General features: G+C 43.8%; 3 protein-coding genes across 9 annotated transcripts in view; 1 reads left to right on the top strand and 2 right to left on the bottom strand.

Moving 5' to 3' along the window:
• Positions 1-17,768, top strand: part of TK2 (thymidine kinase 2) — an 87,096-nt gene that overhangs the window by 11,323 nt on the left and 58,005 nt on the right. Inside the window, exon 1 of one of the 2 annotated variants that reach the window (XM_034638772.1) lies at positions 15,702-16,075. The exons of the other annotated variant lie outside the window; for it this stretch is intronic. The gene's annotated coding sequence lies outside the window, so the exon portion shown is untranslated. Of the gene's footprint in view, positions 1-15,701; positions 16,076-17,768 lie in introns of those variants that run through there. 2 annotated transcript variants of the gene reach the window in all.
• CMTM2 (CKLF like MARVEL transmembrane domain containing 2) lies at positions 82-16,307 on the bottom strand. The gene is made up of 6 exons (XM_034639031.1): positions 16,293-16,307; positions 15,818-15,869; positions 15,444-15,706; positions 15,143-15,301; positions 763-864; positions 82-288 (listed from the first exon to the last, which is right to left on the bottom strand). The coding sequence occupies exons 1-6, from the start codon at positions 16,305-16,307 to the stop codon at positions 82-84; spliced, it is 798 nt and encodes a 265-aa protein (XP_034494922.1).
• The window catches only part of LOC100481337 (CKLF-like MARVEL transmembrane domain-containing protein 1), a 24,973-nt gene continuing 23,321 nt past the window's right edge, over positions 16,117-17,768 (bottom strand). For 5 of the 6 annotated variants that reach the window (XM_034638780.1, XM_019798833.2, XM_019798834.2 and 2 more), the window contains one exon: positions 16,117-16,703. In XM_034638780.1, the coding sequence (XP_034494671.1) occupies positions 16,602-16,703 (102 nt within the window). In that variant the 3' untranslated portion in view covers positions 16,117-16,601. The remainder of the gene's footprint in view (positions 16,704-17,768) is intronic. The other variant, XR_004619089.1, reaches the window with a different exon arrangement.

Here is a 17,768-nt window from a genome sequence, read left to right as displayed (position 1 = left end):
TCTAGAGAGAAAAGACAGACAGTGGACACATATTTTGCAGTAAAACACACTGTCACTCTGACAGCCAGGATCTTCTTCCTGTCATTTCTTGCCTGCCTTTCCTTTCTCCTTGGGCTTTTCTGGTGGTGCCTTTTCCGGTGGCTTTTCTGGTTCCTTTGGCTTTTCACCTTTTTGGTCCTTTCCTGGAGGGGGAATCAGCGCATTCCTTTTGACTCTCTTGCCTTTGAAATGTTTTCTTTGAAGGCATATATCGATTAAAGCGAAAAGTCCAGCCACACCGATAAGAATCTGGAAAACAAAAGAATGAACTTCTGCTCTTCATTCCAAAGTTGGCATAGTCTCTCCTTGTTTCTAATTCGTCAGCAGGTGCTGGTTAACACATCCCTTGGTCCCCCCAAACTTCCAGACCAGAGACACTCTGATTTTGCCTCTCCCCCACCCCCAACCTCAGCCTCCCTATCCACCCCCCCCCAGCCTGGCAGGCATCTGTCTTCTCTTAAAACCCAGCCTGGGTGTGGCCCATTGGCTGGGGGTAGGGCAGCTTGGAGGAGGAAGCCCTTAGCTCTGCTGGCTCCCTGGATAGCATCTTTATTTAAGCAGCTTCTTCGTTGGAAACATTGGCCAACTTTACTTTTAAACTTTGCATGGGTCCCAAGATTTTGTGAAAAGAAAAGAAGTCCTTTCCTTAAGTCAGGGGGAAACACCCGTTCTCCAGAGGAGGTGATTTCTGAGCAAGTAAAGTGCCCAACACGGAAGACTCACCACAGCAATGAAGTAGTTCATGGGCATAGTTTGTCGGCTTCTCACAGCCAGGGCTACGGCCCCCACAAGGAAGATGAAGGCGAACAGGTCATTGAGAAGGTCCTGAGAGCATGGGAGATAGCAGAGTCCGTCTCAACCAGAACCAAACCCCCATCAACACCCAACCTGGCATTGCTTCCTCCAGAGGGGATGATTTCCAAACATCTGCCTAATTTTAAAAATACGCAGATGAAGATAAGTATACCTCAGCTGGTGGACATGCTGTGGTCCCCAGGGCGGGGGTCTCTGTGTGGAGCCCCAAAGCTCAGGCTGCTTAACTGCCTTCGTGAGCCCCCTCTGCTGCCATCTCCTTTGAAATCACACATTTAGTGGCTAGTTGTTCCTTTTTTTTTTTCCCCCTCCAATACTCATTTAAGTAAATGCGCAACTATTCAGTTTAATGGTGAGTACAACCCCCCATCATCTTTCTGCTCTCGGGCCCAGCTCCCCTCTCTGGATCCAGGGTGGGCTGTGTCGCTGGCAGGAGGCTCTGTTGGATTCTGGCCTTCCCAGTTGGGAGCCTGGCAGCTGGCTCCTCCACCCCTACCCCCACCCCCTCCTGCCTTACTTCCTGGACACTCTGCCCTTGGCAAGGCCACACCACCTCCTCCATCATCAGCCTTCCTTCCCATCCTTTCTGGCTTCAATCTTACCCTTGCCCCACACTTGTTTTCCTTACCTACCTGAAAAGGTCCAGATGTTTCCAGACTGGGCAGAAGGACTGCTTTCCCTGCAGGTACCACGCACGGCCACTCCCCAGCATAGCCAAGCTTAGAGTTGGCCAAAGTATGGCCACTGCAAGCCAGCTTCCTCCCGCATTACTTGTGGGGTGATGATAGACCAGATTTTGTGCACCCTCTTAATCCTGTGGGCAGCAGCCAAACTGGCAGCCCTGGACCAGGCCCTCCCTTCCCTTTGGTTTCCATGATGCTGTTTTTCTGTTAATTGTGCTTCCCCAGCTATTTGTTGTGGGCCTTTTCTTTTCTTTTTCAGGTTTTTGAATTTTAATACATTTCAAATATCCCATCCCCACTCCCGCCTCCAGCAGCCACGAACCACTGAGATTGAACAGATGTTAACATCTTGCAATATTTGCTTAGATTGCTAAAAAAAAAAAAAAATGCCAGCAGTAAAACTTTGTGGAGCCACAGTGTCCCCATTCTAGCCCTTTCATGACCGTCGCTCAGAGGCAGCCACACACACTGGAGCTAATAGGTACTTTTCCAAGAGTGTATTCATATTTTCCTCCATATTTTATATTCACAAACAGTATATACTGTTTTGTGTTTCACAAATTTAAATAAAAGATCTCTTCTAGCATTGGCTTTTTAAAAAAAATATTTTATATATTTATTTATTTAGGGAGAGCATGTGCATGCACGGGGTCGGGGGTTGGGGAAGAGGGAAAGAATCTCAAGCAGACTTCATGCTGAGTGCGGAGCCTGACACGGGGCTTGATCTCACAACCCTGAGATCATGACCTGAGCTGGAATCAAGTTGATTCCTCAACTGACTGAGCTACCCAGGTGCCCCAACTTTGGTTTTGTGTGTGTGTTAAGATTTTATTTATTTATTTATTTAAGAGAGAGAGAAAGAGCTCAAGGGCAGAGGGAGGGAGAAGCAGACTCCCTGCTGGGCAAGGAGCCTGACGCAGGTCTCCATCCCAGGCTGCTGTGATCATGACCTGAGCAGAAGGCAGATGCTTAACGGACTGAGCCCCCCAGGCACCCCCTGGCATTGGCTTTTTAAACTTAACAAAGTTTGTGAGATTTATCAATTTTGAGAAATACGTATTGAATTCACAAATTTTAACTGATGTATTCTATGAATACAAAATTAGAGAATACAAAATACAAACCAAATTAGAGACATTAGGTTGTTTCTACCTTTTAGGAAATTATTATTACAAATCTGTTGCAGTGAACATGCTTGTCTTGTCTTCTCTGAATATTTCCTCCTGGTATGAATCAGTAATCGAAAATCTCCCGATGAAGAAAAGCCCAGAACCAGGTGGCTTTACTGGTGACTTTTACCAGACATCCAAAGGAGAATTAACACCAATCCTTAAGCTCTTCCAAAAAACTGAAGAGGAGGGAACCACTCCCAAACTTATTTTATGAAGCCATCATTTTCCTGATGCCAAAACCAGAAAAGAACACTACTAGAAAAGAAAATTTCAGGCCAATCCCTGATGGATCGTAATGCAAAAAGTCTTGGTCAAATGCCAGCAAACCAAATTCAGCAGCACATTAAAAGGATCATTTACCATGATCAAGTAGGATTTATCCTTGGGATGCAAGGATGTTTTAAACATACGCAAATCAATCAATGTGGTAGGTCACATTAGTACAGTGAGAGAAAAAAATCATACGATCATCTTAATAGACAAAAGAGCATTTGATAAAAATCAGCATCCATCCATGATAAAAACTCTTAACAAATTAGACATAGAAGGACCTTATCTCAACATAATAAAGGCCATACATGACAAGCCCACAGCTAATGTCATCCTCAATGGTGAAAGTCTGAAAGCTTTTCCTCTAAGATTAGACACAGAACAAGGGTGCCCACTCTCACCACCCACTCCTATTCAACAGAGTGTGGGAAATCCTAGGTAGAGCAGTGAGACAAGAAGAAGAAATAAAAGGTTATCATCGTATCCCTGATCTCATTTTTCTATTGGCATTAAAAATTTTGTTTATGGTGTCTTCTGTTGTAAGGTTTTAATTTTAACGTGATGCATAGTTTCTCCCTCTCTCGCGCTCACACACACATTCCCAAGAACATGTATTAAATATTCTGTTCAGTTGTTTATCATGCCACCTTTCATATACCAACTTGCCATATGTATATAGGTCTGTTTCTGAGTTCTCTTTTTATTCCTGTGTTAGTTTTTTCAGGCAACCTTAGCACAATACCACAGACTGGGCGGCTTAGACAACAGACATTTTCTCACAGTTCTGGAGGTGGGAAGTCCACCGTTAAGGTGCCGGCATAGTCAGTTTCTGGTGAGGGCTCTCTTCCTGGTTTGCAGATGGCTGCCTTCTTGCTGTGTCCCCACATGGCCTTTCCATGGTGTGCAGGGTGGGGTGGGGAGGAGGCGGGGGTGGGGAGAGGAAGAGGGAGAGAGAGAGAGAGAGAGCTCTCTGTTGTCTTTTCTTATAGGGACACTAATCCTATTGGATCAGAGGCTGACTCTTAGGATTTCATTTCATCTTAAGTACAAGCTTACAGAGGCCTCATCTGCAAGCTTAGTCACTCTGGAGGTTAGGATTTCAGCCTATGAATTTTGGGGGTACACATTCAGTCCATAACAATTCCATTAGTCTTTTTGTCAATCCCTGAGCTAATACCAAAGCTGCAGAGTAATTCCGATAGCTTGTTGGGTGAGTCCATCCTTGTAAGGATTTTAGAATCACCTTGTAAAGTTCCAGGAACAACCTCTGTCAGGTTGAACTTTTATTTAATTTATAGATGACTATGGGATTATGATAGTCGTTCTTCAGACCTGTAAATGTGGTGTATCTGGGCACTTATGTAGAGTGTTCTTCTGTGTCTATTAATAAACTATCAACTCTGTGTAAAGTCTTACACATCTTTGAACAGGTTTATTCTAAGTTTCTTGGGGTTTCTGTTGCTGTTTTAAATGCTTTCTTTGAAAAGTCACGTTTTCTCTGTGTTCGTTGCTAGGATTCAGGAACGATATTGTGTGTGTCTCTGGTTGCCTTGTGGCACGCAAGCAGTTCTGGTAATTTGACTGTAGATTCTCTTAGATCTTCTATGCAGAGAACCGTATTATCTGTGAATCATGCTAGTTTTTCGCCCCCTTCCCAATTCAGACACTTTTGTTTTCTCTTGTCACATGGTGACTAATTTAAGATCTCCAGCACAGTACTGTACAGGAGGAGGGACAGTAGACATCACTAAAGGAAATGCGTGTAAGGTTTTACCATGAAATGCAATGGTTTCTGTCGGTTTGGGTAGGTACTTATTATTAAGATAAGGAGGTTCTCTTTTAAAGTAGTTTGCTAAGAGCTTTCTAAAAATTAGTATTGAAAATTACTAGTTTTTCTGAAGCTCGTGAGATGATTTGGTTTTTTCCTTTAGATACAAGATTGTAAATTAACAGAATTTTGCAGACTAAACCGTCTTTGCATTCCTGACACATACCCTGCTTGATCATGATGTATTGCTTGCTTATATTATCACTTGATTCAGTTTGCTTATATTTTATTAAGGATTTTTATAGCCACATTCAGAGAAGCTAGGCATATATACTTTACTTTCCTTATAATGTCTGGTTTTAGGATAAAACGTCTACTAGATAATACAACATATTATCAAGCCTTTAAAAGAAGAGAAGATAAAAGGGACAGACCAGTGAAACTGAATGTAAAGTCTAGAAATAAACCCTGCATTTGGGATTTTAACGTTAAAAAAAATGCCAGTTAAAATCAGTGGGGAGGGGCACCTGGGTGGCTCAGTCAGTTAAGCATCTGCCTCTGGCTCATGTAATGATCCCAGGGTCCTGGGATTGAGCCCCACGTCGGGCTCCTTGCTCACTGGGGAGGCTACTGCTCTCCCCTTCCCCTTCTCCCTGCCCCCATTCATGCTCTCTCTCATTCTCTTGGAGCCACTTGCTCTCTCTCAAATAAAATCTTAAAAAAAATAAAATCAGTGGGAAAAGATATACTATTTAATAAATGAATAAATTGAGTGATAGGGTAGAACAACTGGATAGTTATCAGGATATGAAGCTAGAGGGGCACTTCAGTGGCTCAGTTGGTTAATTGTCTGACTCTTGATTTCAGCTCAGGTCATGATCTTAGAGTTGGGAGACTGAGCCCCACATCAGGCTCTGCACTGAGCGTGGAGCCTGCTTAAGATTCTCTCTCTCCTGGGGCGCCTGGGTGGCTCAGTTGTTAAGCATCTGCCTTCGGCTCAGGGCGTGATCCCAGGGTCCTGGGATCAAGCCCCGCATCGGGCTCCTCTGCTGGGAGCCGGCTTCTTCCTCTCCCACTCCCCCTGCTTGTGTTCCCTCTCTTGCTGGCTCTCTCTCTTTCTCTGCCAAATAAATAAATAAAATCTTTAAAAAAAGTTTTTATTTATTTGAGAGAGAATGGGAGAGAGAGACAGAGAGCATGGGGAGGGAAGGTCAGAGGGAGAAGCAGACTCCCTGCTGAGCAGGGAGCCTGATGTGGGACTCGATCCTGGGACTCCAGGATCATGACCTGAGCTGAAGGCTTTCACTTAATCAACTGAGCCATCCAGGCTCCCAAAATGACTCCAAATTAACCAAAAGATTTAAATGTAAAAAGTGAAACAAGTGCCAGATGAAAACATGGATGAATTTTTTATAACTTGTTTTTCTATTTCTTTTTGAGTCAATTTTATGTTATATTTTTTCTAGGAAATTACCTGTTATCTAAACTTTCCAATCTATTGGCATAAAAATTCACATTTTCCCTGTAATTTTTAAAAATCTCTTGATCTTTTTTTTTTTTTTAAGGTTTTATTTATTTATTTAGAGAGAGCAAGCTGGAACACAAGCAGGAGGAGGGGCAAAGGGAGAAGAAGCAGACTTCCCATGGAGCAGGGATCCTGATGCGGGACCCAATCCCGAGAACCCAGGATCATGACCTGAGCTGAAGGCAGATGCTTAACCGACTGAGCCACCCAGGCGCCCTCTTCTTGATCTTTATACTAATATTTTTCTTTGTTCATTCTGTTTTTCCCTGCCTTGGGGTCCATCTACTTTATTAGTCTTTTTCAAAGAACTAGATATTTTGTTTTATTAGTCCTCACTATGGATCTTTGTTTCCTATTTCACTAATTTTAGCTCTTATCTTTGGCATTGCCTTCTTCTTAATTCCATTGTTTTATTTTGTTTTGGTACCTTCTTATAACTATTAATTTTCAGGCTTCTTTTCTAATTATGTAGATTTGAATTTGAATAGTTTAGGGACATTCTACAGGTAGTATCTGTGAATACTACATAAATGCTAAATCCTCATATGTTTGGGGAACACACTAGATTTCCCCCCAAACACTTGGAAATTTAGTTAAATTTTACTGATTTCTAATTATAGTACATTGAAATTAGATAATATGGACTGTGTGATATTAATTACTTGTTATTTATCTACATTTGCTTTGTGGTCTTATTGGGGATAAATTTTTTAAGATTTATTTGAGAGAGAAAAACACAGAAGGAGCAGGAGAAGCAGACTCCCCACTAAGCAGAGAGCCCAAAGCAGGGCTCGATCCCAGGACCCTGCGATCATGACCTGAGTCGAAGGCAGACAGCCAACCAACTGAGCCATCCAGGTGACTTGAGGAAAATTTTTTTTTGAAGATTTATTTACTTATTTGAGAGAGAGAGCATGAGCAGGGGAAGGGGCAGAGGGAGAACAAGACGGAGAGAATCTCAAAGAGACTCCCCGCTGAGTGTGGAACCCAACATGGGGCTCGATCCTAGGAGCCTGAGATCACACCCTGAGCCAAAATCAAGAGTCGGCCATTTAACCTACTGAGTTACCCAGGTGCCCCAAGGGTAATTTTTATGATTGTTCCAAGTGTACTTGAAAAGAATATATAACCTGTTCTGTTGAGTGTATGGTTCCATATGTTCAATAATGTCATTGGATCAAGCTATCAATTGCTGAAGGAGGCATGTTAAAATCTACCACTATGGTTGCTGTTTGCCAATTCTTCCTTATAAATAAGTTCCTTTTTGTTTTTTTATATTTACGGGCTATTTTGTTAGGTGCATGCAAGTTCAAAATTATTATACGTGGTGATCTTTATAAACTTAAAAAACACATAAAATTGGCTTAATCTGGTATTAAAACTATGCCAGTTTTCTTTTAGTTAGTATTTTCATTATTTTTTCCATCTCTTATAGCTGGATTTAAAAAAATCTATTCTTAGAGTCCTCTGTTCTTTAAGTGAAGACTATAGTCCATTTATATTTGTCACCATGTCTGACATATTGGGATTTATTTCTACCATTTTATTTTTTCTATTTAACATATACCACATGTTCCCCCCTCCCCCCTTTTCCCTTCTATTGAATTAACTCTATTCTCTTTTCACTCTTTCCCCTCAATGGGTTTGATGTTATATACCTGAGAATTCTATTCTTTAGCAGAATACAGAATTATGTCCTAATATGTTACTGTTAACATTATTGCCAAATGTCCTTCCAAATCAATGACTTTTCACTGTTATCATACACCACTATTGTGGTCTTAACATGTTACTGTGTTCCTGCTGCTAGTGTTCTCTCCCCACCTCCCAAAACTATTAATATATTTTTTAAAACCCCAGTTCTGTCTTAATGTTTATTTAGGTCAATCCACACACTCATTAGGCTCTTTGCTTACTGTTCCTTTTTTATATGCTGTACATTTCTTTTTGGTTTAATTTCCTTCTTCCTGAGGTACATCTTCTAGGAGTTCTTTCAGTGAGAGTTAGAGAAAAGAAATTGTTTCATTCGTTGTTTAAAAACTTCTTCATTTTACTCTTGTGCCACCTCACCCCTTTAAATAAATTATTCCAGTGTTTTCTGGTCACTGTCACTGCTGTTGAAATATATGAAGTTAAGTCTAGTAGTTTGAGGGTTTTTGTTGTTGTTGTTGTTTTTTAAGATAAGTTGTCTTTTCTCTTGGTTTGATTTTGAGTTTTCCTTTGTTTCTGGTGATCAGTGGTAACTCTATGACATGCCTATGTGTGGTTTTGTGTTTATTTATTTTTCTTGAGAATTCATGTCTTTCATTAAGTCTGATGTTGGTATGGCCACCTCAGCTCTTTTTTGGTCACTATTTATGTGGAGTACCTTTTCCCATTTTTACTTTCAAACTATTTGTATTTTTGGACTAAAGTGAGTCTCTTATGTTCATATTGTATCATTTTAAAATGGATCATTTAAAAAATCCATTCTGATAATCTCTGCCTTAATTAGAGATTTAATCCATGTGCACTTAAAGAAATTACTGATAAGGACTTATTTCTGTCATTTTGATCTTTGTTTTTTATATATCATATCTTTTTGTTCCTCAATTCCTCCATTATTACCTTCTTTTGTGTTTAATTTTTTGTAATGTACCAATTTCATTCCCTTCTCATTTCTTTTTCTACACATTAGTTAATTTCCTAGCGGTTACCTTGGGGTTACAATTAATATCTTAAATTATAAATTTTTGAATTTATAATTGATACCAATTATACATTGGTTTGAATTGATACCAACTCAGCCTCAGTAGTACACAAAAACTCTGTTATCACAAATTATATCTTTACATACAGTCCCATTAACATAGATTTATAATTATTGCTTTATGCATTCATCTTTTAAATCATATCAGGAAAAAAAGAAGTTACAAACCTAACTTACAATAATACTGGCTTTTGTATTTACCTATGTAGTTACCTTTACCAGTGTTCTTTATTCTTTTATGGCTTCAAATTACTGTCTAGTGTCCTCTCATTTAAGCCTGAAGAACTCTCTTTAGCATTTCTTGTAGGGCAAGTCTACTAGCAACAGACTCCCTCAACTTTTGTTTTATCTAGGAATGTCTTAATTTCTCCATTTTCGAATGATAATTTTTAAAAAAGGTTTATTTGAGGGAGAGCACATGTGCAAGCATGAGGAGGGGCAGAGGGACAGGGAGAGAGAGAGAGACAGAAGGAAGCATGCTCCGCACTCAATGCGGGGCTCAGTCTCATGATCCTGAGGTCATGACCTGAGCCGAAATCAAGAGTTGGGTGCTCAACTGACTGAGCAACCCAGGTGCCTCTTGAATGGTACTTTTTAAAAAAAAAATTTTTTTTAATTTATTTATTTGAAAGGGACAGAGAGAGCGAGTGAGAGCACAAGCAGGGGGAAGGGTCAGAAGGAGAGGGAGAAGCAGACTCCCCACTGAGCAGGGTGCCTGATGTGGGGCTGGATTCCAGGACCCTGTGATCATGACCTGAGCTGAAAGCAGATGCTTAACCAGCTGAGCCACCCAGGTGCCCCTTGAATGGTAATTTTTGAAGGATAATTTCCATTTTGAAGGGTATTATATTTATTTCCTGGAGTTGCCATAACACAGTACCATCAACTAAGTGGCTTAGAACAACATAAATTAAAAACAACAACAACAACAATTAAAAAAAAAGAACAACACAAATTTATGACTTTATTGTCTCATGGTTCTGGAGGCCAGAAGTCTGAAGTCAAGGGGCTGGCAGGGTCATGCTCCCCTGAAGGTGCTAGGAAATGATCTGTTCTGGCCTCTCTTCTAACTTCTGGTAACTTTAAGTATTCCTTGGCTTGTTTCACCTTCCTTTCTTCTTCCTGTGTCTTCTCACATCACCTTCCCTCTGAACATGTCTGTCTCTGTGTCCAAAGCTCTCCTTTTTATAAAGATACTAGTCATACTGGATTAGAACCCACTGTAATGACCTCATCTTAACCAGATCATCTGAAAAGGCCCTTATCTCCAAATAAGCTTAGGTTCACAGGTAGTAGGTGTTAAGACTTCAACATATTTTTAGGGGACACAATTCAAGTCATAACAGATAGCAAATTTGAAAGATAGAACTCTTGGTTTACAGGGTTTTGTTTTGTTTTCTTTCTTTCAGGACTTTAAGTACATCATTCCACTGCCTCAGGGCTCCATGGTTTCTGATGAAAAATTGGCTGTTAATCTTATTAAAGATGCCCTGTAGGAAATTAGTTGCTTCTCCCTTGTGACTTTCAAGGGTTTGTCTTTGTCTTTGGACAGTTTGATTATAATGTGTCTCAGTGTGGATCGCTTTGAGTTTATCCTACTTGGTCCTTTTTGGATGTGTAGATTTGTATCTTTTATCAAATTTGGAAAGTTTTTGATCATTTCTTCAAATATTCCTTCTTCCCCTTTCTCTCTCTTCTTTTTGGGATTCAGCATATGTTAGTATACTTTGCTGCATAGGTCTCATCAGTTTTCTTCGTTCTTTTTTTCTTTCTGTTCCTCAGACTGGATAATCTCAGTTGACCTATCTTCAAGTTCATAGATTCATTCTTCTGCCTGCTCAAATCCACTGTTAAACCAATCTAGTCAGTTTTTCATTTCAGTTATATTCTTTCAGCTCCAGAATTTCTTTTTTGCTCCTTTTAATAATTTCTCTTTACTGACATTTTCTGCTTGTTCATGAATTGTTCTCCTGGTTTTAGTTCTTTAAGCATTTTAAGAACAGATTTAAGCTCTTTGTCTAGTAAATCTGATATCTGGGCTTCTCAGAGACAGTCTCTATTAATTTTTTTCCCCCATGAATGGGACAGACTTTCTTATTTCCTTGCATACTTTATAATTCTGGGCATTTTGAATATTATAACGTAGTTACTCTGTAAACCATATTCTTCTCCTTCCCCAGGATTTGTTGTTGCTGATTGTTGTGAGGTGTAGAGAATTGGATGTTTAATGACTTTTTTCTAAACTGTTTTTTAAAAAGACTGTATTCTTTCAGTGCTGCCACTGAAGTCCCTGTTTCACTAGTTTAATGGTCAGGTAGTGATTTGAAAGAGATTTCCTTAAATATCTGAAAACAAACAAAAATTCTCTACCAGTCTTTGCAAGTTGGTTTTGTGTTGAGGCACTCCTTCAACACTTGTCCCGGCTGTTTAGAACTCTGTTCTCACTTTCTGCTTGTGCAGAGCCTAAAGGTAGCAAGGGGCAAAAGCTTAGGGTCTTTTGAGAGCGTGTGTCCAGCCCTCAGCATGTGTGTGGACTTCTGGATTCCCTGGTATGTGTGGCAGGTTTTCAAAGCTCTTATTCCGCACTGAATCTCCTTCCTTAGCCTCTTCCTTCCCAAACTTCTGGTCTATTGCTTGCCTCATTTGATTTCTCTTGCCTCAGATGGTTATAATTAGTAGATATGCCTTTGAATGCTTTTGACAAATGCTATCCAGGAGGCTGTTTCAGCCCTGAAAAAGCTCTGTGGAGGGTGAAACAAAGTCAGGTTCCTGGGCCCATCTCTCAAGGAGCCACCAGACAGGTAAAAACACACCACCATAATTTTTTTGAGAACAAGGTCTGTATTGTTCCCTCTGCCACCAGTGAAGAATGTGACCAGGAAAGTGGGCTACTGTCTTCATGGCAATGGACAAGCTAGAATGTGAGGGTTGGTGGGTAGGTATGTTAAAATGCCACAAGACTCTCTTAGCAAATTCAACAGCGTCTTTCTTCATTAAGCATTTCCCTGGTTGTTGTAAGTTGTTGTTTTTTTTTTTTAAGATTTTTATTTTATTTATTTTAGAGAGGGAGAGTGAGAGAGAGAGAGCACAAGCTGGAGGAGAGACAGAGGGAGAGGGAGAAGCAGGCTCCCCACTGAGCAAGGAGCCCCGTGCAGGGCTTGATCCCAGGACCCTGGGATCATGACCTAAGCCAGAGGCAGACACTTAACCAACTGAGCCACCCAGGCACCCTGTGTTTTAAGTTTTTTAAAAAGGTTTATTTATTTATTTGAGAGAGAGTGAATGGGGTGGAGGGGGAGAGGGAGAGAGAAAGTCAAGCAGGCTCCATGCCCAGCATGGAGCCTGACGTGGGACTCAATCTCACACCCTGAGATCACGACCTGAGCTGAAACCAAGAGTTGGACGCTTAACCAACTAAGCCACCCAGGCACCCCATAAGCTTTTTAAAATTAGAATCCAGAGCTCTGAAAAGGTTGATTCTGACAGTTTTTGACAGTGTTGTTTTAGTGGAGAGACAGAGTTTTGGCGTTCCCAATTCTGCCATTTTTAGTGATGTCACTCATTAAGTCTGGAGAGTTCTCAGTCATTTTCACTTTGAGTATTTCCCCTCTTCCATTCTTTTGAGTCTCTTCTTCTGGAATTCCTATTAGGCTTATGATGGATTTTCTCATTCCATTTTCTCCATCTCAGCTTCTCTCATATTTTCTCTCTTTATCTCTCAGTGCCATATTCTGGGTAATTTTCCCACACCATTTGGCTTGCTAATTCTCCAGTGTTGTCTGGTATGCTTTATAACCCATTTATTGACATTTCAATAACTGTATGCTTAATTCTAGATATTACATTTTTATATTTTTAAAAAAATCTTTTTATTCTGCCCTCAGAATAAAAAGTGCCTTATTCTGTTCTTAGGACTCTGTTTATATCTTTAATTATTTTAAATATATTTCTTATTATTTTCAGACAGCTCTTCTAGTAATCACATATCCTCAGGGTTCTAATCCTCCCATTTTCTGTGTTTGCCGATTCTCAATTCTTGGACATGGGGATTTTAAAATCAGGTGTTTTGTAGTTTTGAACTGTAAGTGTGTTTTGACAAGCCTTCCCCCCACCCCCACCTGTCCTGTGAGAATCTCTTTATGCTTTAACTGTGACTTTGCATTTGTCTCTGTCAGGAGTCCCAAGGACATCATCAGAACATCACTACATTAGGAACAGTTTTTATGCTAACTCCCAGGCACAAGTTTTCTAGTCTGCATGAAGGTTTCTAGGATGAAAGTAGTAAAAATTCAAACCAAATCTGTACAAATTTCAGGCCCAAGATTTCTCTTTCTCAAGGTGGTCTTTTTCTATTTGTTTCTTTTTTTTCCACTCAGAGCTCAGACAGAGGTGAACATGGCTTCTTGTTCCTTTGTGTGGGTGGAAGGTGTCTTCTCTGCCTGTCTTTTCCCTGTCTTTGCAGGGTCCTTGCTTATGCAGGGGTCTCAGTTCTACGTCCCCATTTTGCTTGGGACCCAGGGCTCACCTCCTCTAACTGAAGAGTAGGAAAATCTCCACTCCTGCTTCCTGGGGCAGTACTGCAGGGGCTGTTCCCACCCACCCTTCAGCAGCTTATTGCTCACCGTTCCTGTTTTTCATTTCCGGCACTTGGGTGTTTTGTTTTTTTCCCTGCCGGCCCAGCCATTCGGCTACAGCAGCTGTGTTTATGTTCTCCCTAGTAGTTTCAGGTAGATGCAGTAGGGGGATTTTCAAGGTTTATTGATTTTTCATTTTGCTGGAACTAAAAGTATCTTCTTGAGTTCCTTGGCTGGGAACTTGCCCTCTGGCTGTCCCTTTACTTTGTCCTCTGCTTATCCCTCTCCCAAGAGTCTTATCTGGTCCTCCTCTCCTTTCTCCCTATATTGGGGGTCCTCCGCTATACTGCTAAGACCTATGAATCCCTGGGCCCCAATCATTTTTTATGAGGAAGCAGAACAGAGTGCAGTTAGGGACTCAGAATCTACCGACAAAGCTAGGTTTGAATCCATTTTCTGCCACTTACTAGCTAAAGTACCTGAGGGTACGTCATTTGGCCATTCTGAGACCATTTCATATGTAAAGTGAGTGAAACCCTGAGTTTAGTGCCCTGGAGGCACCCTGTGAATGTGCAGGGAGACGGTAGTTCAGGAGTTGGGTGGGTGTGCTCTGTGATTACACAGGTGATGGCCAGGGATTCAGGTCGCTGAGTCCTCAGGCACAGCATCAAGCATTTTGCATTTATTTCTCAGGCACAATCCCATGAGAGGTGATTACTGTTCTTATGTTACAGATGAAGGAAACAGGGGCCACAAGTGGTTGGGTAACTTGCCCAGCTCCCGTTCCAATGGATGACTGCTTTGGGCTTAACATTCTGCTGGGCTTAACATCCTTTTTTTTTTTTTTTTTTTTTTTTTTTTTTTAAGAGAGAGAGAGAGCGCGAACATGTGCATGGAGGAAGGGCAGAGGGAGAAGGAGAGAATCTTAAGTAGGTTCCATGCCCAGTGCAGAGCGCTACAGGGTCTTGATCTCACAACCCTGAGGTCATGCATGACCTGAGCCAAAATCAAGGGTCAGATGTTTAACCAACTGAGCCACCCAGATGCCCCTGTGCTTAACATCCTTTACAGGGATAGTCATTGGAGATCTTAGACTGCTGTAGAAGGGACTTCTTTAAAATTTTCATTTTATTTTACTGATTTGTTGGAAGATGATTGGTTTTCTTCTTTGAATTCTGGGGATGGGGTACCTTCTGGGGTGATCTCCCCACTCAAGTGTGAGCTGGCACAGAAGTGGGAGGAACAGCCAGTTGCTACACCTCCCCTGCTCCCATGGACAGCAAAGCCTCAGGAAAGCAAAGACCTCTTCCTTTGACCACCAGATGGACTACTAAAGAGGCCCACTCCCCCAACCCCCAAACTGGGCTCTTTGAGCCTTTTCTCCCTAACTTCAACTGCGGCTACCCTGTCCTCACCGGAGGTGCTGAGCCCGTGCCCTGGGCACAAATGTGGAAGGGGGCGCCTGTCTCTCTGTTCAGTTACTTTCAGGTACCAAGACATACGCGTGAATGCACCCCAGTCTCAGGCACCCCCACCCCGTCCCACTTACAGAAATGGGCCACAGGATGAAGGGCATGTATCTGTTGATGGCGAAGGTGTAGATAATGAAGAAGAAGCAGAAGACGGACAGCTCCATGGTGATGATGAGGGTCAGGAGAGGGTGCACTGTGGTCCCCGTGAACATGATCATTGCAGCTATTAGGCAGCCCTGCTGGGTGGGAGACACGCACCTGAGCTACGGTGGAGGGCTCGCACTGGCCCTACAGCCCTTCTCGAGCCCCTCTGGAGCCTGCTCCTGCTCCCTCTTCCCATCGTTGGACCCCCTGCCCAGGGGTACCAGACCAACTTACGAAGCTCAGGATCTTGACCTCGGCGTGCCCCATAACCCAGAACTCTCTATTGCTGTCCTTGAGTTCCCACTTGTAGCGGCGACACCCCTTCCTCGTGCCCACTTCATTCTTGGGCTGCACGGACTTTTCCTTTTTCTTGGGCTCCTGGTCTTTCTTGTCTTCCGGTTTGGTGTCCGGCGGTGGAGGGGGCGGGGGCGCAGCTGCGGGCGCCGGGGCTCCCGGTTTGCCCTTTTTGCCTTTGTCAGCCGTTTTGCGTGGGAGTTCTTAACTTCTCACCGCCTGCCTTACCTCTCCTGCTGTCCCCGGACAGGCCTGGCCTCTGAGCGAGCCTGCTGCCCACCGACTGACCCGCTCAGAGATCCCGCTCAGCCAACCGCCAGGACCGGCCAACGCCAACGCCTGGCGCTCCCCCGCGCGCCGCCTCACCTGGCTCCGGGCCGCCCCGTCACACCGCGAGGACCTCAGTGGGTGCTGGGCCGGCGGCCTCCAGGGCCGCCCACCCCACGGGGGACCCCCCCCCAAGCCGCGGGCGTCGCGTGGGCGGGAACCCCGGCGGAGTCAAGGCCCTGGCCACCGACCCCTGGGGCAGCCTCGCCCCGCGCCGCGCGGGGCGCAGCGGCCACGAAAAAAAGGTAACTTGACTTTTACACAAGGCAACACGAAGCAGAAGAAATGTTCCCGACTTAGAAGCCCTGATTTTATGATCGCATGTGGGCCGGGCTGGGTGACAGCATACAAGCTCAGTGGTGGGATTAGCGAGCGGGAGGGACGAGGCACAGATGTTTAACCGATGCGTCAGGTGTCCGCTTATTTCCGCCAGGGTGGCAGCGAGGATGGCCGAGAGGATACCTTTGAGGATGCCATCGAGGATGCCTGGGTGGATGTGCGCCTGGCATCCGAGGTGGGGGCCTGCGTGGGTGCTTTCCTGGCTGTCGACGTGGGTGCTTTCGCGGGTGCTTTTGCAGGTGCTTTTGCGGGTGCCGCCACGGGTGCTTTTGAGGGTGTGGGAGTGGGTGGTTTTGAGGATGCGGGCGTGCCTGCTTTCCCCGCTGCCGGCGTGCCTGCTTTCCTGGGTGCCGGCGTGGGTGCTTTCCCGGGTGCCGGTGTGGGTCCTGGCCAGGGTGACTTCTTGGGTTCCAGGAGCAGGGAGGAACTGCTTTAGAAATCGAGCCCCAGGATTCTTCTCATTTTATCCCTCATCTTTTTGGTGACCATAACTGCATCCAGGATACACACGATTGCTGCTGTGAGGCACTGGGTCTGTCAGACATAAGACCATACAGGGGAAGGAAAGGCTGGGTTATTTTGCAGCTCAGCAGCTACCCGTCTTCCCCATCCCATCCCAGGGGGCAGGGGGCTGCAGGTGGCCGCCTGTCCCCTCTGACCCAGCACTACTATTTGGTGTCTGCCTTGCCGGCTGCTGTGGCACCTTCTGCAATTCCCAGAGAAAGGGATTTTGGAAATGGTGGGTTTTGCTGTCAGTAACGACCCGTCTGCTGCCTGAGGCACTAGGAAAGGACCCAAGAAGAGTATTCACTGGAAGGCTCCAGATAGGTATGAGGTCCTGAGAAGGCCGCTCAGTAGAAAGGATTCCTGGGCTTTGTCTGAAAAGGGCAGGAAGGAGTTCCCAAGGGGACCAACTGGGAGGAAGAGAACTTAAGATGGTGGGCAGGGGCCTCCAAGGAGTATGGTGTAGCTGAGAGCCCTGGATCTGGTGAGGGTGGGGCAGAGTTGAGGCTGGGAAGTGCAGAATTTGGGACTTTATCAAGGGGAGAGCTCAGGTGCTGCAGTCAGAAAGTCCACCTGTGGTAGCCATGAGGTGAAAAGGACTGGAGGCAGGGACACCAGTGGGGTGTGGTGGGGGCTCCTGTCATCCAAGTAAGAATTGTTGGGGTCCAGATGGTGGGAATACTGGCAGGTAGGAGAAGGCTTGGTGGCTGAGTTAGCAGATGGGTACCAGCAGTGCATAGTACCCAAGATTCTCGGTGCCTCCCAAATCCTACCTGCTCTGGATGTTTCTCTTTACTGTCACTTAATCCCTGGCTGCTTGAATGAACTTTCCCTAGATAGGTCTTGCCCCAGCTAATCTGTGAACTCCTTCAGGGATAAGGGACTCTGTCCCCAGCCGTAAGCCTGGGCCTGGCACAATCCAGTGGGATTGACAAATATTTACTGATTATGGAATGAATTCAAAGAAGTCAAACTTTTTTTTTTCTGGATTAATTTCTGTTCCCATTGCTTAATTTCTTTTCTTTTTTTTTTTTTAAAGATTTTATTTATTTATTCAACAGAGATAGAGACAGCCAGCGAGAGAGGGAACACAAG

The sequence above is a fragment of the Ailuropoda melanoleuca genome, chromosome 12 (genome assembly GCF_002007445.2).
Source record: "Ailuropoda melanoleuca isolate Jingjing chromosome 12, ASM200744v2, whole genome shotgun sequence".
NCBI lineage: Eukaryota > Metazoa > Chordata > Mammalia > Carnivora > Ursidae > Ailuropoda > Ailuropoda melanoleuca.
This window is presented reverse-complemented; position numbering and strand designations above follow the sequence as displayed.

Bases quoted from the DNA above. Each gene is read 5' to 3' on its own strand.
- CMTM2 (XM_034639031.1), bottom strand. The intron at 15,707-15,817 runs GTTGGCTGAGCG...TGAGAAGTTAAG, and splicing joins GGCGTTGGCCGGTCCTGGCG to AACTCCCACGCAAAACGGCT. The intron at 15,302-15,443 runs GTAAGTTGGTCT...CCCACCCAGCAG, and splicing joins AGGTCAAGATCCTGAGCTTC to GGCTGCCTAATAGCTGCAAT.